The sequence below is a fragment of the Panicum hallii genome, chromosome 5, assembly GCF_002211085.1.
Source record: "Panicum hallii strain FIL2 chromosome 5, PHallii_v3.1, whole genome shotgun sequence".
NCBI lineage: Eukaryota > Viridiplantae > Streptophyta > Magnoliopsida > Poales > Poaceae > Panicum > Panicum hallii.
Genome location: NC_038046.1, coordinates 55671862 through 55696963, shown reverse-complemented (window position 1 = coordinate 55696963; position 25102 = coordinate 55671862). Strand labels below are relative to the sequence as shown.

Below are 25102 nucleotides of genomic sequence, written 5' to 3'. Positions count from 1 at the left end.
ACTTGCAGGTCGTGTCTTCCTCATCAGAGGTAGAAGGCACAACTTATCCAAAAAACTTGTTTGATTTCAGTACGAGAATTTGAAGCTTGTAAGTGTATTCATCCAACATGGAAAAGAGTCACTTATTTGATTGTTTCCGATATCAAGGACCTCCAAGTTTTTGCAGGCAACAAGAGATCTAGGCAGCTGCCCTCCAATCCAGTTGCCAGTGAAATCTAGTGCCTCAAATGAGCATCCTTCCTTGATATTGTCCGGGAACTTCCCACTAAGCTGATTTTGTTTTAGTTTTAATGATAGAATCCTGTTGGCATTCTCCACCAGACAAGAAGGAATTGTGCCACTGTAGTTATTGTAAGAGAGATCAAGCAGTTGTATGTTGATTACATCACAAAATGACAACGGGATTTTTCCAGACAACTTATTGCCAGAGGCTTTGAAGACTCCAACTTCATGAAGATAGGTACTGAAATTAGAAGGTAAAGATGAGAACTTGTTGTTCGAGTAATCAAGCAGAATTGTAGGGCCTCTGGGTACAGGTATAAGCCCCTCAAGCATATAGTTGCTGAGATCAAGCTTCCATGAATGTACGGGGAGAAAAGGGGCATAGCCAACACTGATGAGTTTATTGCTTGATAGGTTCATAACTGAAGGAAAATTTGGAAAACTCTCCCATGCCCACTTGGGTACAGCCCCATGGATTTGGTTATGTGAAAGGTCAAGCCAGGCGATTTGATCCAGGCGATTTGATCCTGATGCCTCAAGAAATTAGGGTACTTACATATTCTGCAACGTGATAAAGATAAGTAATTGAGTTTGGACAAAGATGCTAATGAAGAATCATTTGCTCCGTCTACCACAACAAGATCATTATCAGAGAGATCCAAAATAGAAAGGTGTGTCAGTTTTCTGAAAAAGGTAAACTCTAGCTTGCCGATGAAATTGTTGGAAAATAGCAATATCGTTTGCAGTTGCACCAAGTTTGAGATATATGAAGGTATCTCTCCAGAAAAGCTACATTTACACAACGCTAATTTTTGTAATTTTGTCAGATTGCTGACAGAAGATGGTACTGGCCCAGATAAACCACAATCAGAGAACTGGAGACTCGTTAGCGATGTTAGGTTTGCAACCCATGATGGCATGAACTCTACTATTCCCATTCCGGAAATCTCAAGTTCAGACAAGGATTTTAGCATACCGATCGATGAGGGAAGCTCACCGGAAAAGCCACTTGCACTAAGGCCTAGCGTCCTCAAGGATGTGAGATTGCCAATTGACGTTGGTATTGTGCCTGAGAAATTGGTTCTACCAACATCCAGATTCTCCAAACTGGTAGTACTATATGTGAAAGTCGGCAAGTAACCAGAAACCTCAAGGTTATGATAAAGATCAATTGTGACTAGTTTCTTGTGTTGAAAGATTGCTGGGGGGATCCATCCTTGAAGCTTGTTATTGCTTAGTCGAAGAACACTCAGATCAGAGAAGTTGGAAAAGAAATCCGGGATTGGACCTGACAACATGTTGTACTGTAGGTCAATAACAGAGAGAGAGCGCAAGCTCGAAAGTGAACCACAAATAGGCCCAGAGAGCTGGCAATAAGGTAAGCTAAGGACGCGAAGTTCAGGACATGACTTGGCTACGATATTGCACACAGTGTGATGACTCGTTGTCGGATAGGTCCACGAAGCCAAGATTCATTTCCCTTAAATTTCGAAGCTTTGCAATCAACTTCTCCAAGTTCTGCTCTACAAAGCTTACAACATACGAAACTGAGTACACCCTTATGTTGGGAACGTAACGAAGAGTCTCGTCGAATTCGAAGCTAGTAGAGAGGTCAAGGGACATGAGATTTGTCAGGTGCCCAATGCCGTTTGGCACCTGGCCAGAAAAGCTTGAACTCGAAAGGTTGAGATGGGTGAGCTCGGTGATCCGCTCAAACCCGGTGGATGGGAGCTGAGATCCGTTGAAGTCGTTGGAAGCGAGGTTCAGGTACCTGAGGGAGGTCAGATCGAAAAGCGCAGGCTCTTCAAGCCTCGGTCACCCAAGTCGAGGGAAGTCACGCGGCTGTCACGGTGGCCGCAGCGCACGCCCGTCCAGCGGCAGCAGTCCGTGCCGGCCCTCCACGACCGGAAGGCAACGATGGAGTAATTGGTGGCGGTGAAGGATCGTTTCAGCCTGAGCAGCGCAGTCGCCTGGTCCGGCGAGCACGGAACCGGCGGCATGGTGGCGGTATGCTGGTTGCCGGTGTAAGCACTGGCGCCCAACGAAGGGAGCAGCGAGCACATCTCGCTCGGAGACCGTCGGAGTCCTGAGCAACAATCGTGCAAACACCATGCGTGTCCCTGCGTATCGATCGTCGCCGAGAGCCAAAATACGTACTCACTCGCGCTCATCCATACACCACAGGATACCCATCGTCCATTGAGGCTACCGTCACTGCTGGCCCAACAATGATCACGCGAGCTCGCGCTCGATCGTGGTCGTGGATGACCAATCCGTCACCGATCAGCCGAGCCACCAGTCTAGCTTCTTGGCTCGGAAACAAAGCGTCACGCGTCGTTTTCCAGTCACCTGGCACCTGGCACCTGCTCGCAATGTATATCGGTCCTGCTCACCAAGCTTCTTGGCTCGGAAACAACGTGAAAAAGATGTAGTCATACGACAGCCCGGCATGACACGGGCCCATTACGGCGATCCATGGTTTTTAACTTTTTATCTGGAGCAGCTGCCCAGTGTCCAGGCTGTTAATAGGACCGGCAGAGTTTACAGTCGTTGACAAGCATATGCTGACAGCCAGAGGAAACTGACGGTAGAGTTGTCCAGCAAATCAGCAATTCAGAGATCTGAATAGCTTTCGCGCATCCCTTCAGCTGAAGTGAAATAGCAAAACGGTAGAGGTTTTCTGCTACAGAAATAACGTTCGCTATCTTTATCTCTGAACAAACAGCCATCTCTAGATTTCCACATAAATCGTAGCAAATGAAACATGAAGGCTCTGTCCTTCTGAGACCTTTGATTCGTCGAAATGTTGTGTGCAGTTCTGAACATACAGTCATATCCACCCTTTCATATAAACCAAAGAAAATGAAAGACGAATTCTTTGATCTCCTAAGACTGAACTTGACTCAGAGTTCCATGTCTCTATGATCTCCATGCAGCCATGCAGGAGCAGGACAGCACTTGCTCCAGGGCATGCAAATGTTCAGTGAACATATCGTGCAAGCCAAAGTTCAGTCTTACACCTTTGCTTACAATCGATGCAGTCACTCAATCTGGTTGACGACTGAACCAAAAAGAACTGCAAATATGTGTCTGTGTAAATGCATTTGATGTGATGGTTTTCGTCGACCACTGCTGTTGACTCCTCAAGTTCAAGACGATGATGCTTTCAGTTTCATCTGCATCGCCATTGTGGAAAATAGAGAAGCAGCTCTTTATCAGCTTTTGCCTCCCTGGCTTGTGGGCCACCGTTCGATTCAGCACCGCGGCCTCCGGTCCTCCCCCGGAATGGCGAAATCCCCACCTCCCAACGGACCGGGTGACCGGCGAATCTCGGTCGAGTCCATCTCATCGTTTCTTCCAAATTCCCCCAAAATTCCAATCTCCGCCGACCTAGGGTTCCGTGAGGTCGACGTCGAAGATTAGCATGTGATCCGCCGACCGCCGACTCCTCCGTGACCGTGAGTACATGGAAGTCGCCGCCGGCGCGGAGCCTGGCGGAGCCGCGAGCTCACACTTCAGTAGTCCAAGGTTCGGAAATACGCTGCCTTAGAGCTCAGCTCACTGCGTTTTTGTGGAATTTGATTGTGATTTCTTACAGTAGGAGTAAACCGCATTTAGATGGTCGCGGTCAAGTACAGTTCTAAGCTTTGTCCCAGGAATTTAAGTTTTTGTGCTTATGATATTAGTATGGCTTGTGTGTTTGGAGAATTGAAGCTAGAAAACAATAATTTTCATTTTGAGGTAACCGTAACCCAACTCTCTTTGAGGATGGATAATCCATAATGAACTCAAAAACTGCAACCTTATCAAAAAAAAGTTCTCCCGTACACTATTTTTTACGAGGAAAACATGTACTCTGATTTGATATCTGCAGCGCCAAAGAAAAATTTTCCTGTACACTAAATCAGTGGAAATACTAAAAAAGGATAGAGTAGTCTCGCCGTGTTCATGGGCTTTTGCGATACATGTCCCAGAGTGAGCAGGACCGATATACTAATCTGAGTATTCTTCATTGGATTAAACTTCTTGTGTTAGTTACTCTGTATCGTCTATATTTTGATCTTCAATCCTCTTTGTTATCATTATTCAAAATGGAAAAATTTAGTTCATAATGATATACAATTTTCGAACCAGACAGGACAACTACCGACTGAACAGAAAACAAGAGGAAACAACTACACAGGGTGGTGGATGAAGCAACTAAAGCAACAATGACTAAGTAACAACAACCAACAACACAACTGTACCTTTCTCAAGATCGTTTGCGGATGGGGATTTCCCATGCCACAACAATTGCAGTTGCAAATCCAACACCAAATCCCAATCCAACAAAGAGGAATGTCATAAGGTCCGCAGATTTCTTTCTAGAATGATGTGACCACACTTTTGGTGTTGTGTTGATGCAGCCTTTCGACAATGGGGACCCACACAAACCGTCATTCCCAACAAATGAGCTATTGAGGAATGTCTGGAAATGAGCCCCATCCCCTCGACACCGCCGGCGCCCTACACCCTGCCGCCCGCCACGCCGAAGCCCGCGCCATACACGCCGCCGGCGGCGCCCGCCCACAGCGACGAGAAGAAGCTGGTGGTGGTGCGCGTGGAGGGCCTGGTGCTGTGCCAGAGCTGCGCGCAGCGGGGCTCGCAGAGCCTCGAAGGCGCGGCGCCGCTGCCGGGGGCGAAGGTGACGGTCACCTGCCGCGACAAGAAGAACCTCGTCATGTCGTGGCGGTCCCCCGCCGCCAACTACAACGGCTACTTCCACGCGGAGTTCGGTGTCGAGCGCGCCGGCAACTACTTTGGCAGGGACCCCCGCGCCGCCTGCTTCGTGCGCCTGCTCTCGTCGCCGGACGCCAGGTGCAACGGCATCACCAACATCGGCGGCGGCACGGAGGGCGTGCCGATCCGCGACGAGGGCAAGCGGTGGACCGACCAGCGCGGCATCGAGAACGTCGTCTACACCGCCGGCCCGCTCGCGTTCAAGCCGGCGATGTGCGCGCCCACGCGCCACTACTGAGCGTAGAGAGAACAGCGCGTGCCACGCCATTGATGATGAGCACGCATGGGAACCACGCCATTGATTGATGCGAGAAATGTGATCCGTGTGTCGTTCGGAGGAGGAGTGATTTTCAGTCTTTTCTTCTCTTTCCATTGGTATCGTTTGTGTGCAGCATGACATTCTGTGTAATGTAAACTAATTTTGATTTGGTATGTGAGAAAAATCTTAATTTTTAAGATTTGAATTGGACTGCACTTTGCACTCCGGCCGGTAGATTTGTTAACTCTAACGATTGCTGTCCAGCACTTCGTTCAATGGAACTCGCAGAAGGTCAACAACCACACGAGGAGGTGGCCGTAACGAATCATGCTTCCTGCATCTGAACTGTGGCGAATTTTTTTAAAAAAAGTTTAAAAACACAGAGACGGCTGAATGTGTTGAGTCAAGCTCTGCTGGGACTCCTATCAACGGAAAAGAGTTTGTCATCTGCGGGTTCCCAAGTAATCCAACTCCAATGGAATCATGTCCCTTTGTGACGCTTGTAGTAGCTGCCATTGGATGCATATTGCTATCTTTTTTCCGTACTCTGGAACTGGGCGATGCCATTGCAAATTCGGAAAAGAATAGCAGCATTGTGCAGTGAAAGAAAAGGCTCATGCCGTGAATGATTACGTACTTTGCCATGCTTTGTCTTCGTTTCAAGAATTTAAATTTTGAGTAATGTTTGATGGCTTATTTTATTGCCTTGGCTAATAGATTTTTCACTACTGTTACAGGGCCTAAATTCAGGGTCTCAGGAATTTAGATCGTGGCGAATAAACTCTCCCCCGTACTAGTTTTGTACAGATCACACAAAATAGTTTTGAGTTATAAGTTCAGCTAATCTATACCTCAGCTACGATATCTGTTGCTTTATGAACTTGCAATAGCATTAGCAATAACATGTTGACGATTTTTTTTGAGACGAAATAGCAATAAAGGTTTACAGGAAGTCAAGACTGCCTTGTTTGAGTATACCCTAACATGAGTTTATTCACAACGGGCCTAGTAATTTGATAAACTTGCAATAGCATTAGCATTAACATGCTGACAATTTTTCTTATATAAAATAGCAATAAAGGTTTACAGGATGTCAAGGCTGTCTTGATTGCGTATCCCCTAACATGAGGTTTATTTTATTTTAATACATCATGGAGAATGGTTTCTTTATTTCTCAAGCTCGTTTCCTAACAGGAATTCCCCATGCCACTACAACTGCAACCGCAAATCCAACACCAAATCCTATTCCAACAAATAGGAATAATATAAAATCTACAGATTTCTTCTTCGCATTTGACATTACTTTGTTGTTGCACAATTTTGACAGTGGAGGCCCGCACAAATCTTCATTTCCAAGAAATGAACTGTTGGAGAATGTCATGAAATGAGGTGATTCTGGTATGCTTCCCACCAGTTTGTTGTTGGACAGGTTCAATGTTGTGAGTGAGTCCAACCATGCTAACTCCAATGGGATCTCCCCAGAAAGCGCATTAGAGGACAGGTCCAAAGACTCCAAGTGTGTCAAATGACCGAGCTGAGATGGAATTGGCCCTGTGAAGGAGTTGTGTGACATGTTGAGCACGTCCAGCAAAACAAGCCCCCCGATATCTGCGGGGATGCTTCCCTGGAAAGCATTATTTGAGACATCAAGGACTCCAAGGGTCCTCCATATCTCATCAAATTGGCGCTCTGATCCTTTGCTTGTGAGCTCAGTGCTAAGCTGGTAGACTTCAGCTTGAGTAGCGTAATATTTCATCACCATTGTCTCATTACTAACTTCGACTATCATGCCTATTAATTTTGAAAGCCATTCTTTGTTCAGTGTGCCTGAGAAGTTATTGTAGGATATATCCAAAATCCGAAGGCTTGGGAATCCGCAAGTGATTTTTTCTTTGGCGCTAGATGGTATCACCAATCCAAAGAAATTGTTGTGTTTTAGGATGAGGACTTGAAGTCTTGGGAGTGTACCCATCCAACATGGAAAAGAGCCGGTTATGTTATTGTTTGCGATAGCAAGGACCTCCAATCTTTTGCAAGCCACAAGAGATTTAGGCAACTGCCCTTCAATACGATTGCTACTTATATCTAGCAACTCAAGAGTGCAGTTTTTGTTGATAGTGTCAGGAAGCTCTCCATCAAGTTGATTTTCTTTGAGATTTAGAACTAGCAATGGATTGGCATCCTCCATCAGGCAAGAGGGGACTGAACCATTAAAGGTATTGTAAGAGAGATCAAGAAATTCAGAAACAATACAGAAAGATGTTGGAATATTCCCTGATAGGTTGTTTCGAGACGCCTTGAAAACGTGAGTATGTCGAAGTTGAGTAGAAAAATTATGTGGCATGGATGAGAACATGTTGCTAGAGTAATCAATCACTTGCGCAGAATATTGGGGTAAGGGTATTGGCCCCTCAAACATGTTGAAACTGAGATCCAGCTTTACTAAAGAAATAGGAAGAAAGGTTTCGTAGCCAACACTAGTAAAATTGTTGTGTGATAAATTCAGATAGAAAGGGCCAAAGGATTGGTCTGTCCACCAATTTTCCCATACCCACCGGGGTATGGCCCCATGCATTTGGTTATTTGAAAGGTCAAGCCCTATGCAATCGTTTAGATGCTTTAAAATGCTAGGGAACTTAGTGATGCTACATGCCGCCAATTTTAAGAATTGTATGTTAGGGAAGGATACCATTGAAGAATTTTCTTGTCCCTCTTGTACTACTATCTTGTTGTTTGATAGGTCCAAGAGGGATAGGTTTGGTAGTCTCCATAACGAGTTGAGTTCCACTATTCCTGTGAAATTGTTCGAACCAAGGTCTAGTTCTTCTAATTGTGTCATATTAAAGATGTGTGGAGGTATCTCCCCTGAAGCTTCGCATTGCATGACTGCAAATGTTTTTAGTTTGATCAAATGACCTATGTAAGAAGGTATTGATCCATATAAGCCACATCGAGAAAATTTAAGAACCTTTAAGGAAGTTAAGTTTGTGATCCATGATGGCATAGGTCCTACTAGATTTAATCCTGATACCTTCAATGTGTTCAAGGATTTGAGCTCGCCAATTGATGAGGGCAGATTTCCAGAAAATCCAGGTGCATCAAGGCCTAGCATTTTCAAAGATCTGATTTTGCCAATGGAACTTGGTATTGTACTAGAGAAGTTGGTGCTACCAACCAGCAAATTTTGTAGACAACTATCAGCTGAGATATTTGGGAGGCTACCGGAGAGTTTAGGATTACGGTAAAGATCGATAGTCACCAATTTCTTATGTTCAAAAATTTTGGGAGAAACCCATCCTTCGAGGTCATTGTAGCTAAGCTGGAGAACATTGAGCAAGGAATAGTTTGCAAAGAAATCTGGTATTTGACCGGTCAAAAAATTATAGTGGAGATCAATCACGTATAGTGAGCGTAAAGCAGAGAATGTCCCACAGATTGGTCCGTGGATATTACAAAATGGCAACCTAAGGACACGGAGATTTCGAGCGTACATGGATAGAGCATCACACCAATCTGTTGACTGGAACAGGTCGACACCACCAAGATTAAGCTCCCTCAAACTACCGAGGTTTGCAACTAAGGATGTGAAGTTTGTCACGGCTTGCTGCCCAATGTTTTGACTACCCACCATATAATACCAATCGTCGGCCAACTCTACAATTTCAATGGAAACGGAGAGGTCAAGAGAGACCAAGTTGGTGAGACGGCCTATGTTGTGTGGAATTTGACCGGAAAAGTTGGTGTTGGGGAGGTTGAGACTGGTGAGATTGGTCAATCGCTCAAACCCGGTGGACGGAAGTTCAGACAAATTGAAATTGTTCCAGGAAAGGTTGAGGTACCTGAGGGAGGTTAGATCGAAAAGCGCAGGGTTGAGACCTGCGCTCTCCAGGCCCCAACTCCCTAGGTCAAGGGAAATCACACGACCGTCGGCGTTACCGCAGTGCACGCCCGCCCATCCGCAGCAGTCCGTGCCGACCTTCCATGACCGGAACGCCGTGATGGAGTCGGCGGTGGCAGTAAACGAGCGTTTGAGCTGAAGCAGCGCCATCTCCTGGGATCGCAGGCATGGGACCCGCGGCGCCACGGCAGCAGCAGTAGTGTTGCTGCTGGTGAACGCACCGGCTGACGAAGGGAGAAGCGAGCACACCATGACTGCGAGGTGGATTTGTAGCAGTAGATGTAGCGCTACCGCTGGTGGCCCATGATGGGCCATGGTGGTGGGCATGCGGCAACTGGCTTTGGCTGGCTAAGACCCTGTGTTGCAAGTGATGAGCTGCTTCTGCTTTCGATGTGGGGGAGATTCTTACCGTGCCTCGGTTTATATAGACAGTTGCAGTAAACCCGCGGCGATCGGGAGCGTCGTTATTATCGTGGGCCATGTATGCAAGTTGCGTTGGCTGTAAGTATATTGGCATGTACTGTAGTGAGCGATATGTTCGATCCCCTTCAGCGCTTGAGCCTAACTTTTTCATGTAGTATTATTCAAATTATCTAAAAGAACTACCGGTGATCAGCTAAAATAAAATTTATATATCTAGATTTGCTAAAACGATCTACAAGTTAGAATAGAAAGAGTATTGGTTCGATCTGATCAGTCAACCTCATGAATACAACATGAGTAAATTAGCTACCACTTTTCTTCAAAAAATTTCTACGAAGATTACAACACGTTGTTATATCGATACGCTGTCAAAGTCATTATCGTTTCTAGTAAATTCTGCTCACACTTTAATTTGATCCATTATTCCATCATGCAGTGGTCAGTCAACTCCACGTGAATAGAAAATACGTTACGGGCCCTACCGCTAACAGGAATCCGACCTTATAACGGTCGTGTTGCTTCGCACGACTTCCTTCATTATTCTACCTCCGTGAAAAATTGGAGCTGTAAATTCTATCCGGCTTAGTAGATTGAAATTGATGCGAAATTTCATTTTTATTTATTCAGCCTGATCATTTTTGTGTGAACGTAGAACATAATTCATTTTTAATAGATCTGGAAAGTTTCAAAAAGAAAAGGACTTGTAGATTGGATTTCTACTGAATTTGCATGATTGCAGTATCTATTTACACCAGATATGCACCTGAATTTGCACCAGATATGCGTCCCGTAAACACAGGAGGCCGGTATTAATTCTTCAATCCGCGGCAACCAAATCGAATGAAGTGTTGCGGGCTGGGCTAACCCGCAAACAGTCCGTGTCGACCCTCTAAGATTGGATCGGAAGGTTGTTATCATGAGTAGAAATTATATTCTGGTAAGAATGCAAGTGGGTACTCAACAGTATCTTTTAGATCAGCTAATTAATTACGATGGCATGTCATTCTAGTTTATTTTTCCTCCCAAATTATTTACGCAAATTGCTATTCTAGTTCATTATATTATTATTTTTAGATTAACCTAACGATCCAAAATATATATACGCTTCTGGGTTGCCTGGTACGGACGTACACAGCTGTGAAACGAACATGGAGAAGCCGCCGAGCCGGGACATCTGGATCGGAGACCATCGGAGTCCCGAGCAATAATCGTGCAATATCGCAGAGCGAGCCACAATGGTCCACCGAGGCTGTTATCTGCCAGCTAAAACCAGAAAATGATAGATGTTTCGTGGCTGCCGTGCAATCGAGGCTACCGCCACTGGCCACACACTATGCACGCTAGCACGTATAAGACGTGAAGACCAAAGCCGTGGCCTCGTGGGTGACTAGCTCGTGACATTTTTACCATTATTACTTCTCTTAGCCACGCAGCAAAACTGGATCAGCAGGAAAGAGAAAAAGAATTAAATAACCTGTGGTACGGATCAAGGTTTTCCCTTTTTCAGGTGGATTTGTAGCAGTAGATGTAGCGCTACTGCCGGTGGCCCATGATGGATCATGGTGGTGGGCATGCGGCAACTGGTTTTGGCTGGCTAAGATCCTGTGTTGCAAGTGGCTAAGATCCTGTGTTGCAAGTGTGTTGCAAGTGATGAGCTGCTTCGGCTTTCGATGTGGGGGAGATTCTTACCGTGCCTCGGTTTATATAGACAGTTACAGTAAACCCACGGCGATCAGGAGCGCCGTTATTATCGTGGGCCATGTATGCAAGTTGTGTTGGCCGTAATAATATTGGCATGTACTGTAGTGAGCGATATGTTGGATCCCCTTGAGCGCTTGAGCATTATTTGGGCTTTGGGTGACTAGAACTCGATGCAGGAGAGCTGCTGCTGCTTTTGATGTGGGGAGTTCCTTACACATCGCCAATGGTTTATTGATCAATATGGCCTCCGTTATCATGGACATGTATGCAAGTAAGAAAGTTGAGCAAGTTGGCGAATGCTTTCACCAGCTCAAGTCAAGAGGTCGTCGCCTTGGCTAGTTTTTTTGTTTTTTCCAACGCGACTCGAGGGGTACCGCACCATCACTGCCGATCGTTACGTTTCTCTGGATTTTTCTTCCACTACTTCACCAAGTCAGTCAACCTCCATGGAAAAAGAATCTTCACGCTGGCTGGGAAGAAAAAAGACTCCGGCAACCAGCAGTCAAAGGGTGTGTTCGGTCTAAAGTTTAGAGGTGTCATGTCAAAGAGAATCTTATCATTTAGAAGTATTAAATAAAGTCTAATTATAAAACTAATTGTAGAACCCAAGGCTAATTCGCGAGACGAATCTAATGAGGTATATTAGTCCATGATTAGCGGATGATTACTGTAGCATCACAATGGCAAATTATGGATTAATTAGGCTCATTAAATTTGTCTCGCGAATTAGCACCCATCTGTGCAAAAAATTTTATAAACAGATTTTATTTAATATTAATAAATAGCAAGATTCTCTTTGATGTGACGGATCTAAGAGGGAAGTAAACGAACACACACAAAGTCAAGAGAAAAGAAACAAGACTTGGCAGCTGGCACGAAGAGTCATTGATTCTTCCTTGCATTTTCCGCTGTTAGTGAATACCGATGGCAATTGCTACTGGTGAGTGGTGACTACCTATGCACTTTTAACTGTACTGTGGATGGATTATTTTGTAGCTGTAGCTCAGACAATTACAGTACGTGTACAGAAACAATTCATCTCGTTGTCCATCAATCATTCTACCTGTCCTTGTCTGCTAGCTAAGCACATTCATGCGATGCATAATGCATGTACTGTGGGTGTCAGGCGAGTCAGTTGGCATCTTCCCCACGGGTTCCTCCCGTGTTCAACCCCCAAATTCTTGCTGCAAAGACCTGATGTTCTGTAAATTATACCGAAATCGATTGAATATAGCCCCATTCTCTCTTCAGCAACGATCGATCTTACGCAGCTTCTAGCTATCTTCGCCAGGTCACGCAATCCCTCTCCTAGCGCCCGAGCTGCGACGCCTGAGTGGCACACCAACAGCCCATACCAGAGACGACAGGCAGGCCTAGGAATTAGGAAAGCTCCCCTTTGCATGACAGGATGTCAGATTCAATGTGGAAAGGGAAAATTGCCCAACCATGCTCTACCTCCACAGTCCCCAGACCATTCATCTGATTGCCCGTTTCATGACAGGTCCAAAGACGTGCACCAATGCAAAGGCTGTGTTGGAACATGAACACAACGCAGCGTTGTGCCGTGCACACCGCCAGCGAAAACATGTGACAATTTTATGACACTGACGAAGAGTTTACCATGGCACCGAGTTCCGAAATGGTGTCCGAGGCGGAATACCGAGCAGACGTACCTTCGTTGCGGCGTTGGGGCTCACACGGATGAGTGGATCCAACGACACAACTTCATGCAACTAGGGGGACGGCTGTGCTTGCCTAAACAACAGGAAACATGAACTACATACATAGGTGGCCTGCACCTGCGCCAACGCTGGACAGGAAGAGTTCCAAGTAGCATCAACCTTGGGCCATCTGCACAGGAACATCAGGGTGTCAGGATTTTTGCTACTGCAGCAAACCACAGGCTATTTCGAAGTTGTCAAAAACAGGTTGATTGCTTCTGGCAAACTCGTGAGCCCATCTGTTGTAAGATCCTTTGTTTTCTCAAATATTATTATTGAGTCGTGTGCACAGATTAGTGCAAGAACAATAATAAATAAGTTTAAATGATTTTTTCTATGCCTCAGCATAAGCACCTTTGGAAATCATAATCTTCACTGAATAACCAAATTAATTTATGAAAACTTGCTCATCATGGGGTTTTTCTAAGCAAGCAAAAGTCACCAATAAGTTGCAAAAGGGACTATGCAACCTGGTACCACATGTGAAAGGACAAAACATATAACTAAAGGATCCATGAACTAGAGATATACCAATTTTGCAGCATTTCTGTTCTTCAATGTCAAAAGTGCTGCATCAGCAAAGGCCTGTGCAGCTTGGGCCTCTGCTTCCGCAACCTCTGCCTCTCTCGCAGCTGCTTCAGCTTCTGCCATGATAGCCTCTGCCTCTGCAACTGCACGAGCAGCAGCAGCAGCAGCTGCCTCTGGGGTCATAGTTGCCATGCGAGCCAATTCAGCATCAACTTGAGATCTTGTAAGGCTTTTACTAGCATCATTCATTACTTTCAGGGGCTCCTTTTGCACATCTTCCAGCAGCAGCATCTTGGGGCTTCGGCCCTCTAAGCGTGGTGAACTAGGTGCTATCCTGTACTTCCGATTCACCTGCAAGCTTCCATTGGGTCACATGCTGAAATACTTAAGGTTCTTAAATTTGAGAACATGTAACTTCTAATTGGGATTAAAATAAGAACTTCAGCATTAAAAGGTAGGTCATGGACATGATAGTGCCCACAAACCAAATAGTGCAGAAAGTAGCAATTTTGAAGTAAAACAAAAAAAAGGCAGTACAACAAGGATCCAACATGAAATTGAACAAGAAATCAGTATGTCATAAACTAATAGTAAAGTATGGTGTATAATTGAACAAGAATCAGCTATTGCCAATACTGACAAATATGTATGGTGCATGACTGAACAATTGTATGGACCTTTTAGAACTCATGCATATGCCCAAAAATACATATCTGGTAAACCTTCATATATCCTGTTTTCACAAATATGGCATGTCAATTGTTCCAGTTGGATGAGAACTAGCCTTTTGAGGGTTTCATGCAAAGGTTATAGTAGTACTTATCTATTTCAATAGATGATGTCATTAATTGAATTTACCCATGCGATACCACCTAGTAGTTTCACCTTTGAATTGCTTATATTTCTCGCATAGGCATAGCATAAGAATGCTGTAGGGAGCTAAAAATGATAATTACCTTTATCAATTTCCCACTGGAGGCCAAGTCCTTCAGTTTTGCAGATAATAAGTGATCAAAATCACTAGGTGGCCAATATTGCTCCTACATGAAACCAGGGTAAGAAACTGAATGTGCATGCAGTAAATAAGACAAGCATGGCTCAGTTCACGAAAGTTTGTTGAAACAAAGCAAGTGAAAACATGAAGATAATTTCAAAATGACATCCAATTCTGCAAGCTGGAAGAGAGGAAGAACAAGAGGTCAGTTGCCATTCTTGCACGAAATGGGGATATCTTGTGTAACCAGGCATGTTTTAATTATTGGATTCTACTAATTTGATATCTGCAATAGCTCATTTTGATACAATCAGGTTAGATGTACTGGAATTTTGTTTCCAGTATGAAACTGTATTTGCTATATATTTAGGTATTCAGAAGTAAGAATCCTTGCAACAGATATAGGTGGCACCATCCATCATTGACTAAGAAGTTGGGTGGTGCCACTTAATTTGTTTTTTTATATACTAAAAATATTGAACCTACATCTGACAATCTGTTTGGTATGTAAAATCTTTGGCTGACCAAACACAAACAGAAAGTGGAAATAGCGTTTGACATTACACTCAAAATAAAAGGTGATGGTCTTTGTATAAAGAACATAAAACATACTATAACTCTAGTCCTAGTTAGATACAAAAACAAAAGAAGGATGCACACCTCTATGTAATTAGCAATAGTAGTTCTGTGTGACCCCATAGGCTCATTCAAGTTCTTTATAGCCTCCATTATAATATTGTCTAGCCTGCATGAAAGCCATTAAGCTAAAGCGGAGCATTCAAACTACTTAGTTTTCTATTGATAACATTATGAATTGCACTTCTACAGAAATACCTTGAGTGAGATTTCTTTGAAGTAGAAGTATTCCACGCTTCAGTAGACACTGATGCTATAGGCTTTGCATCAACCATCTCGTCATCAGCATCAGAAGTAACTGTGCTGATTGCTGCCGAGTGGTCATTGTTCTTAGGAGCAGCTCGGGTTTTCTTCACGGCAGTCCTTGCCTTGTCACGAGAACTCGATGCGGTGACAGTTACATTCATGTTACGCCACTTGTCCTAAGTAGTAATTAGTACAAAGAATGGATAAGGATTTAGAGTGAAGATCAATTCTGGACATTTGACTGGAATACAAAAAATTGGCAGTCCCTTCAAAAAGCAAGCTTAGGTGGAATCAAAGCAACAATTTTAACCTTTAGGTCAACATTCGAGCGGTAGCGCAATATGGAACTAAGTTCTGGATCATTCAATATTGTGCGCCAATTTCCAACTCCATGTTTTGCGACTCCAGTTCTAAGAGCAGCCTCTTCCTCAGAAGTCCACCTCTGCTTTGGAGCCCCCATGCGTAGACCTAATCTCCTCAGTCAAGTACAGTACAAACACGAGTGTGCTCCTTCTGACCTGATTCATCCACAAACAGCTGAAAGGAATATAACCAGTGCTGAACACATTTGGTTAATACTTGCAGGAAACAGTAGACAGAAATAAATTATTCTTATAATATGTACAAGATTCTGCCATCCTTGGCTAAAGCAGCAAATCAGGTTTGTAATGCAAATAGCATATGCTAAATAATAGGTGCCAAAAATTATTATAAAAAACATTTGCTCTATTCACTCTCAGAGTCTACATTATCATTCATGAAGAATACAGCCTATCACATTCGCTCACAACTAAGTGGAGTTTTTGGACTTCAAACAAGTCCTTATACACAACTTTCGCTACTAATTATTGTTGTGATATACTTATGAAACATAACAAAACTATACCATTATTAATCTAATGGTCAAGATGAATCTACTTTTTTCTCCAACAACGCAGGAGAGCTGCGTGTCATTTCATTAAGGATGAAAGAAACATACAAACAATCTGGTTAAGGACAAAAAAAAACAGCACAAACCCACACCAACACACCCGACAGAAACAGATGAATCTACTCATATTATTTTCAAATTGTGATTTAGGTTTAAAGATTCATTGTTTGCAGACAACCCAAAACACATCACTTATCTGTCACTGGAGTTAATATGAGTCAACATGGTACTAAACTCAAGAATGGCCTCTGTAATTTGATCAAACAAGGCTGTAAATTAGAGCATACAAATAACAGGAAAGTGGCAATTGGGAAGTCCAACCATCTCCAGTAAGCTTATGCAGTAAGCTTATGCGTTTGATGCATGATAATTCCATTGCTATGCCATTCTGCAACATACTAAAATAAACCAAGAGGAGTATTGATGCAAAAAAAAAGGGATGATTTCAAAGAAGATGGAAATTTCTTCACTGTCCCCATGGATGCCATTTTCAACCAAATCTTAACGTCTTGGAAATATGCATGAAAACTGCTTCCTCATTGCTTAAGCTTTTGTTACAGTGTAACAAACTCAGCAAATTCTAAAAGCAGAAGATGTTTCTCAACAAATCCTATCTGACACATTCCATCATCCTTGTAAAAAAAGATACGATTCTGGCACTTATAAATGACTAGTCTGAGTAGTGAGTATAACTGCACGCATGGTGAACTTTAGTGCCTACATGACTGGTCCTGCCAAGCACACCAGTATCAGCATACCATATTAAACAATGTCTCAGGTTCTGTCTGAATCAATCAAGCTAAAACAGGAAAGCGTATGCTGAACTACGAACAGAAATGGGCAGTGAACGCTGGAACCTGGACAGGTGTTGCAGTATTTTTGTCTATTCAGAAACTAATCAAATATGGCTTCAGAGAACTTAACTGAGTTTAGCACTTGACACTGCATTAGAAAAACAAGGCAGATGATATCCGACAGCACAACAGTGAGACAACCTATAAATCCCGGGGCTAAACATCATTCTTCAAAACCATGTTCCCAATCAGAGCACAGCACGCACAGACCAGTCACATACCACACAGTGGAAACGGAATTACAGGAGAAAAATCATCCAAGGTGCTTGCTTGGACCATCCTGTCTTTTTGTTTTGTGAAAATATACTGCGCTGGCAACTTTGCCTACATTATCCTACGCGCCGTCGAAGCGCAAGGGGGGATTTCAGCTGCGTCACGGGTGTTCAGTTGCAACCCCGAAATTTCTGGAAAAATAATTTGCACGCACGCCATCCTAATCGAACCACGGATGGATGGCATGCAACTAATACGTATCCGAATGGCGAGGAAGGAAGGTTTTTGGGTTTGACTGAGGATGAGACGAAACCATCCATTCCGCTCACGGGGAATCCATCAAAGCAGGCAAGCGAGGATTACTAACCAACGCGAGCGGAGCAGACCCTCGCCTGCGCGGATCTCCACCTCCACCGGACAGAGAGAGGAGCGGCGGGGAGGAGTGACCGGCGGCGATGCGTGCCGAGAGAGCGTCCCCCCGGTGGTGGTGGTGGCGACAGGTGACGTAGCTAGGTGGCCGCAGGTGGACCGCTTCATCCGGCTAATCGCCCCGTCAAGATGGACGGAGCCGGCCCATGTCAACCTCAGCCCAGCCTTCCTTTTTCATTCAGCGCTTGCGAATAGGATTTGTGGCCCAATAGGTTTTTTGGGCCGAACCTAGATAGGCAGCCTTTCACTCCAATCCTTTATTATCCATCTTAGCGTGTGTTCATTTCCTAAGATCTAAAGTTTAGATCCGTCACATCCAAAAGAATCTTATTATTTAGAAGTATTAAATAAAGTCTAATTATAAAACTAATTGCAGAACCCCAGGGCTAATTCGCGAGACGAATCTAATGAGGTATATTAGTCCATGATTAACGGATGATTACTGTATCATCACTATGGCAAATTATGGATTAATTAGGCTCATTAAATTTATCTCGCGAGTTAGCACCCATCTGTGCAAAAGGTTTTATAATTAGACTTTATTTAATACTTCTAAATGACAAGATTCTCTTTGATGTGACGGGTCTAAACTTTAGAGGGTAGGAAACGAACACACCACTACTCCTCTTTACGCCGTTTGAGATGTGTGCGGCCCATGGAGGCCACACGATCTCCTTCGTACTCCACTGGCTCGTGTCGGGAGCTGCTCTGCGCCGCCGCTCGTGCCTGCGCCGGCTGGAGGAGTGTGAGCTAGAGGAGGGAGGGAGTGGAGCGGTCGCCGGTGAAGGTTGGGAGGTGGAGGCAGCGGCAGCTGGCGAGGTCGCCGATAGTCGGAGTGATGGTCGAGACGGTGGAGGTTAAGATTTCGGATTTTCGGGGCTTTAATGGCCACCGATGCTAGAGGAGGAGGTTGGCGGTGACGGTTCGGCCGGCAATGGAGGTAAAACGGCCGGTTGGGGTTGGATCCACGGTGGGCGGTAGGTGGCGGCGAGCGTGGTGAAGGTCGGAAAGGGTGAGATCGAAGGTAGCGGTGGATGATGGGCGGACGGCGCCAGCCACCAGCCGGGGCGGAGGACAAGGGGGCGGTGCGAAGGTCGCGAGGAAGAGGATGATGTAAGAAAGAAATAGAGCTGGATTTTGGTGGACTTTACAGATATGTTGGTTAACCATTAACCATTTTCCACATGATACATAGGAGCCCCGCTATTTCAGAACAGAATCTTTTTTTAAAAAAAACTTTAGAGCAAAAATTGAACTTGGCTCTTTTCTTTTTTTTCTTTTTTCTTTTTAAGCACGGACAGTTATATTTTTAGAGCAACTTCAAGAGATGTTTTATATTTTTCCTTATTATTAGAAATAGAGATTTTGATGGAAAAAATACCCTCTAATAGCTTCTCTAAGTTGTTATCTAAATGTAGCCATCTTTTATTCCGTATTTCTTAAAATATAGATAAAAAATAGATTTCTACATAAGATATAAAAAAGCTATTAGAGAGTAAAATATATAGAAAATAATTTTTATGCAGAAGTATCTCTAAATGATCATTTAGAGAGTAAAATTTAATAAAATTTTTGAAGATGCTCTTATGCTCCGACTCTGCCCCCTTCCACTCCACCTCCTCTCGAACCCCAAACCTACCAATAAAATAAAACGATAGGGGGCCGATGACCAAATCTCCACCGGATTCTGATGGAAGGTGCCGTCCCCAGGAAACGCAAAGCCGAGCACGGCGGCGCCAGCGAGGCCCGCGCGCGGGAGGGGCCGGACCTGATCAGCCGCCTCCCGGACTGCATCCTCGGCACCATCGTCTCCCTCCTACGCACTGAGGATGGCGCCCGCACAGCCGTCCTCTCCCGCCGCTGGCACCCTGTCTGGCGCTCCGCGCCGCTCAACCTCGACGACGGCCTCCAGCTCTATTACGACGACGACCTCCGCGTCCAGGTCGTCTCCCAGATCCTCGCGGCTCACGGGGGCCCCACCCGCCGCCTCGCCTTCAGGTCGCTCCCCCTCCACACCAACGCCTCCATCTACGACGCCTGGTTCCGCCTGCCGCAACTCGATGCGCTCCAGGAGCTCGTCCTCCATTTCCCCCTCGTCTCCGGCTACCACGAGCTGCCTGCCTCCGCCCTCCGCTTCGCCTCGTCGCTCCGCGTGCTCGACATCAGCTCCTGCAACTTGCCGGCCGCCGGCTGGGGCCCGCCTGCCTTCCCCTGCCTCACCCACCTTTCTCTCCGCGAAGTCGGCGTCAGCGAAGAGCTCCTCCAAGGGATGATTTCTGGTAGCCCGAGGATCGAGGTTATGATGCTCGACTCCAATTTCGGTCTCCGTCGGTCAGGTGGATTGGAAGGAGTGAGGAACGGATCGAGCTGGATGATCTCGTGGTTGAGGATGCTCCATGTCTGGAACGGCTGCTGCTGCATCATACGACCTATGGCCCATCGGTGAGAATCACAGGCGCAACCAAGCTCAACATGTTGGGCTACCTTGGAACTGGCTTTCCAACTATTCAGGTCGGCGAATCAATCTTTTAAGGTATGATCGATGCATATTCTGATTCCTGGCCTGCAGGTTTCTTTCTTTTCAGTGTATTAAGAAATAGTATCAGTAATAGTAGCAAATAAAGGACGATGCAACCATAAGTGATACGGAATACGTCCCATGAAATTGAATGTAACTTTCAAATTGGAAGCTCCCCTCTTCTAAATCTGATCCTGACGTGCTTGCTCTTTGTTTGTGTGAAATGTGTTTGATGCAGGCCATGGTTCCTGTCAAGTTGGGCGATAATTTCTTCGGCGTGTGGGTATTGGCATTAGCTATGCCTGAACCAAATTTGAAGCTTGCCATAGACTCCTTAAGATGTTTTCCTTTCATAGAGAAGCTTCACATCGAGGTACCGATCGCTAAGCCATGTTTATTGTTCTATTGTTACATTGTGTTGTTGACTTCCTATCTAATATATTGGTGTCATTTCTAGTTTTCAAACGGACATAGGAATTGGGAAGATGCCGGGCTCTATGATCCGCTTACTCCCATTGAATGTCTTAACCGCAGTCTCAAGACCATTGAGCTGCGACCATACGAAGGACTTAATTCACATATCGAATTTGCCAAATTCTTCATCAAGAGGGCAAAGATCCTTGAGCTCATGAAGTTTGGTAGGTGCATATGGTGTGCTACAAAATGGATCGAAGATCATCACAGGAAGCTCGATATAGAGAACAAAGCTTCAAAATGTGCTCAGTTTTCGTTTGAGCATGAGGGTGACTTCTTTTCGACATTCTGGTTGGATGGGGCTCTATCTGAAGAAGTCTGCTTCTAAGGTGGGTGATTTCTCGTGGGCAAGCTTTGGGGTTCTATCCTGGAAGTGGTTGTCAGAGCATGCCTGTTCGATTGATGTTCTTTTTTCTGAACTCCTGGCCTGCGCGGATCTCCTCCACCCAACTAACGCAGCGCAGCTATCCAAGAAGGCCCACGAACGTGTGGCCCAAGAAAGAGGACGGATGGACGTGCGCTGCCGAACCGGCTGGAGCCCACTAGGGAGGCCTAGACCTTGTGAGGCTACTCGGCACTGGACCGTTGAAAGCCTTGTTTAGAAACTGCCTAGAAAAAAAAATAATTTGATGTTGAGTTGAATTTCATATTTTTGAACTTCACATAAAGTATAAAATACTTTCTAAATAATCCGTTTTAAAAAATATATATGTTTATAAAAAGCCAATTAATCTAAGAATAAACTGATTAGCTTGTGTTACACGTCGGATATCTAAATACAGAGAGAATTAGTGAGCCTTCTGGACTTGTGGCAGCTAAAAGAGGAGTTCAGCAGAATGGTGAGTACTGCGTAAAGCAGGTCTTTGTCTTCGTTTGTCAAGCACAAATACCGGGATGCTTGTACGTAACGCAACCGTTGTTCACCCTGTCCTGATCAGCAGCTCAAATCTTGCGTCTTCGCTGTCCGTATTCATATCGGTCTACAAATGGACGGCCGGATTGCCTCGGCCATTCACAGTACATAACTACTCCTGCAAGGAAAGGCCTTGGCTATTTTCTGTTTGCCATGTGTAGTAACTACTTTCGAAGCTTGGTCAGCTCTTAACCGGGATGTACCGTGAGAACGTGCAGGCTGCCGCCATCCGCAACGCAGATGAGCCTGACGGAAATATGCTACCTGCAGTTTCGCAGATCCGATCTGCAAAATGCGTGGAGCGCAGACGCACGCCCTGACGAAAACACAAGTGTTCTAACGACACTGTCTAGACTGACCTTAGGAGTCAAGCACGCCAGACGCCACATCGATCACCTACTCCGATCCCACAGTCGTCCGGATACCGACCGCGATCGAGACCGGCCGGACGCATCGATACGAATGCGCGATAAATTGACCCCCAGTTGCACGGCGAGTAAAGCCAGTTAGATCCATTCCATGGACGTGTAGCTGTTGTTCATGTCCTTTCGTTTCTGAAGACGTCGTCAGACAAGTGCCTGCGTGACGATACATACAGTAAGAACCAGTGAATCCATAATTAGCAGATGATTATTATAGTATTATTATTATAAATTATAAATTAATTAGACTGATTAAATTCATCTCATAAATTACCATCCATCTATGAAATTTTTTTAAATTAAATTTTATTTAATATTTTTAAATAGCAAAATTCTCGTTTAATATGATAGGAACAGAGTTAGTCATCCGCAGCCGAACACGGTATAAAGTCGATATAAGGCTATCTCCAGCAATATCCCCTAAATCTCATCCTCTATATCCATCCTCCATATCAATTTCATTCTCTATACCAAATTTAACTCCAACAACATCCTCTATTTCCATCCTCTGTACCCCACAATCTCAATTTTTTATCCTTTCTTCCAACTACCCTCTCCCCACCCGCAACCGCCCGCGCTCCTCCGCTCCGCCGTCCGCGCCCCGCCGCCCGCGCTGCCCCTCCGCCCGCGCTGCCCCTCCGCCCGCGCGCCTCCGCCCGCCCTGCCCCTCCGCCCGCGCGCCTCCGCCGCTCCTCCGCCGCCCTCCGCCCGCCGCTCCGCCGCCCTCCGCTCCGCCGCCCTCCGCCCGCGCGCCTCCGCCCGCCGCCCTCCTCCCGCCCGCGCCCCTCCGCCCGCCGCTCCGCCGCCCTCCGCTCCGCCGCCCTCCGCTCCGCCGCCCTCCGCCCGCGCGCCTCCGCCCCGCGCGCCGCCGCCCCGCGCGGCCCGCCGCCCCGCCCCGCGCGCCGTCGCCTCGCGCGGCCCGCCGCCCCGCCGCCCGCGCGCGTGGAGATGCGCTGGAGGGCCCACGCGATGGAGGACGCCGGTACTCCCTGGCTCTGTGCGGGACGCAGGCCATACGCTCCATTTTACCGCACGGTTTACAGCACACCGATGGAGCGATCCCTTGCTACAGTGTCCTCCGTTAATAGAGAACCGGACGCTCCACCGGATGCCGCTGGAGTCAGCCTAAAGGAGGCCATATCGTGGGCAACGCCGCAACGGCAGTAATTCTACTCCAGTTCTCAACAATGATCTCCCGTACGAGTCACCGCCAGCAGCTCCTGCTGCACCTGGACTTGCTCGTTCACCTGGTCCTTGCCAGCATTCAGCTCTCCCACTCCCTCGACGGCACCTTCAGCAACCAAACCGCCACACCGCCAGCAAAGGTCCCGTGCCGGCCGGACCAGGCCTCGGCGCTGCTCCGGCTGGGACGCTCCTTCCACTCCACCAACGACTCCACCTGCACCCTCGCGTCGTGGCGCGCCGGCACCGACTGCTGCGGCTGGGAGGGCGTCGCCTGCGCCGCCTCCGACGGCGGCGTGACCGCCCTCGACCTCGGCGGGTGCGGGCTGGCGAGCGCCGGCGGCCTCCACCCCGCGCTCTTCGACCTGACCTCCCTGAGGCACCTGGACCTCTCCGGCAACAGCCTCAACGAGTCCCAGCTCCCGGATGCTGGGTTCGAGCGGCTCACGGAGCTCGCCCACCTCAACCTCTCCTACTCCGACTTCGTCGGCAAGATACCAGACGGGATACGGCGGCTCAGCAATCTGGAATCTCTGGACTTCTCCAACTGGATCTATCTCGTCGGAGACAACGACTATTTCCTGCCCCTCGGCGAAGGGCGGTGGCCCGTCGTGGAGCCGGACATCGGGTCACTAGTCTCTAACCTCAGCAGCCTGAAAGAGCTCTATCTCGACACCGTTGACCTGTCCGGCAACGGGGCAGCGTGGTGCAGTGCCTTTGCTAATTCCACTCCACAGCTTCAGGTTCTCAGCCTGCGAGGCACCAACCTCGATGCTCCGATCTGTGGGTCGCTGTCTCTCATCCACTCATTGGCCAAGATCAACCTAAAGTACAACAGAGTACATGGCCAGATTCCAGAGTCCTTTGCTGATCTACCTTCCCTCAGTGTTCTTAAACTTGCCTACAATCTGCTTGAAGGGCCGTTCCCGTCAAGGATCTTCCAGAACAAAAACTTGACAGTGGTTGATATCAGTTATAATCACAAAGTATCGGGCGTGCTGCCCAACTTCTCATCGGATAGTATCCTGACGCAGCTGGTTTGCAGCAACACGAACTTCTCTGGTCTGATTCCGAGTTCCATAAGTAATCTCAAATCCTTGAACAAATTAGGTGTTGCGGCGGCAGACTTTCACCAAGAGCTTCCCTCCTCACTAGGTGAGCTCAGATCCTTGACATCATTACAAGTTTCCGGGGCTGGTATAGTGGGAGAAATGCCATCCTGGGTGGCAAATTTAACTTCTTTGGAAATTTTGCAATTCTCGAACTGTGGCTTATCTGGTCAAGTACCTTCCTTCATAGGTAACCTCAAGAAACTAAGTACATTGAAATTGTATTCATGCAACTTTTCTGGTCAAGTACCTCCGCATCTGTTTAATCTAACTAATTTGGGAGCCATAAATTTTCATTCCAACAGTTTCATTGGTACCATTGAACTCAGCTCATTCTTCAAATTGCCCAATCTATTTCGGCTGAATCTGTCAAACAACAAACTTTCCATAGTGGAAGGCAAATATAACTCTTCATGGGAGTCCATCGACAATTTTGATACACTGTGTCTAGCATCTTGTAACATATCCAAGCTCCCTGATACCTTGAGGCACATGCAGTCAATTGAAGTTCTTGACCTTTCAAACAATCACATCCATGGCACCGTACCTCAGTGGGCATGGGATAATTGGATTGACTCGATCATCCTGATGAACTTATCATACAACCAATTTAGTAGTATATAGGATTTGGCTCTGTCATTTCAGCTAAT

The 25102-nt window shown here is 46.2% G+C and overlaps 5 protein-coding genes and 1 pseudogene across 9 annotated transcripts; 3 read left to right on the top strand and 3 right to left on the bottom strand.

Moving 5' to 3' along the window:
* Positions 1–1514: 1514 nt before the first annotated feature.
* On the bottom strand, positions 1515–2278 carry LOC112894605 (annotated as a pseudogene).
* Positions 2279–3345: 1067 nt separating this feature from the next.
* Positions 3346–6224, top strand: LOC112895349 (non-classical arabinogalactan protein 30-like). 3 transcript variants are annotated; one of them, XM_025963304.1, is made up of 2 exons: positions 3346–3750; positions 4629–6224. In XM_025963304.1, the coding sequence occupies exon 2, from the start codon at positions 4697–4699 to the stop codon at positions 5237–5239; it is 543 nt and encodes a 180-aa protein (XP_025819089.1). In that variant the 5' UTR covers positions 3346–3750; positions 4629–4696; the 3' UTR covers positions 5240–6224. The 3 variants fall into 3 exon arrangements, with proteins under 3 accessions (XP_025819089.1, XP_025819088.1, XP_025819087.1); XM_025963303.1 differs by having other exon boundaries at positions 4361–6224; XM_025963302.1 differs by having other exon boundaries at positions 4357–6224.
* Positions 6225–6293: 69 nt separating this feature from the next.
* On the bottom strand, positions 6294–9536 carry LOC112895348 (receptor-like protein 7). The gene has a single exon (XM_025963301.1). It carries the CDS (start codon positions 9483–9485, stop codon positions 6435–6437), a length of 3051 nt encoding a protein of 1016 aa, XP_025819086.1. The 5' UTR covers positions 9486–9536; the 3' UTR covers positions 6294–6434.
* A 3141-nt stretch (positions 9537–12677) lies between these two features.
* Positions 12678–17957, bottom strand: LOC112894022 (single myb histone 5-like). Of its 3 annotated transcripts, none has more exons than XM_025961581.1 (7): positions 17773–17957; positions 15718–15925; positions 15360–15583; positions 15186–15270; positions 14488–14571; positions 13535–13882; positions 12678–13133 (listed from the first exon to the last, which is right to left on the bottom strand). In XM_025961581.1, exons 2-7 carry the CDS (start codon positions 15865–15867, stop codon positions 13119–13121), a joined length of 906 nt encoding a protein of 301 aa, XP_025817366.1. In that variant the 5' UTR covers positions 15868–15925; positions 17773–17957; the 3' UTR covers positions 12678–13118. The 3 variants fall into 3 exon arrangements, with proteins under 3 accessions (XP_025817366.1, XP_025817368.1, XP_025817367.1); XM_025961583.1 differs by having other exon boundaries at positions 15718–15965; positions 17773–17930; XM_025961582.1 differs by having other exon boundaries at positions 15718–15944; positions 17773–17930.
* A 1550-nt stretch (positions 17958–19507) lies between these two features.
* LOC112892835 lies at positions 19508–21534 on the top strand. Its single transcript, XM_025959947.1, has 4 exons — positions 19508–20276; positions 20346–20367; positions 20591–20725; positions 20810–21534. Exons 1-4 carry the CDS (start codon positions 19525–19527, stop codon positions 21152–21154), a joined length of 1254 nt encoding a protein of 417 aa, XP_025815732.1. The 5' UTR covers positions 19508–19524; the 3' UTR covers positions 21155–21534.
* Positions 21535–23324: 1790 nt separating this feature from the next.
* On the top strand, positions 23325–24881 carry LOC112893566 (receptor-like protein 37). Its single transcript, XM_025960968.1, has 2 exons — positions 23325–24642; positions 24758–24881. Exons 1-2 carry the CDS (start codon positions 23349–23351, stop codon positions 24814–24816), a joined length of 1353 nt encoding a protein of 450 aa, XP_025816753.1. The 5' UTR covers positions 23325–23348; the 3' UTR covers positions 24817–24881.
* Positions 24882–25102: the final 221 nt, after the last annotated feature.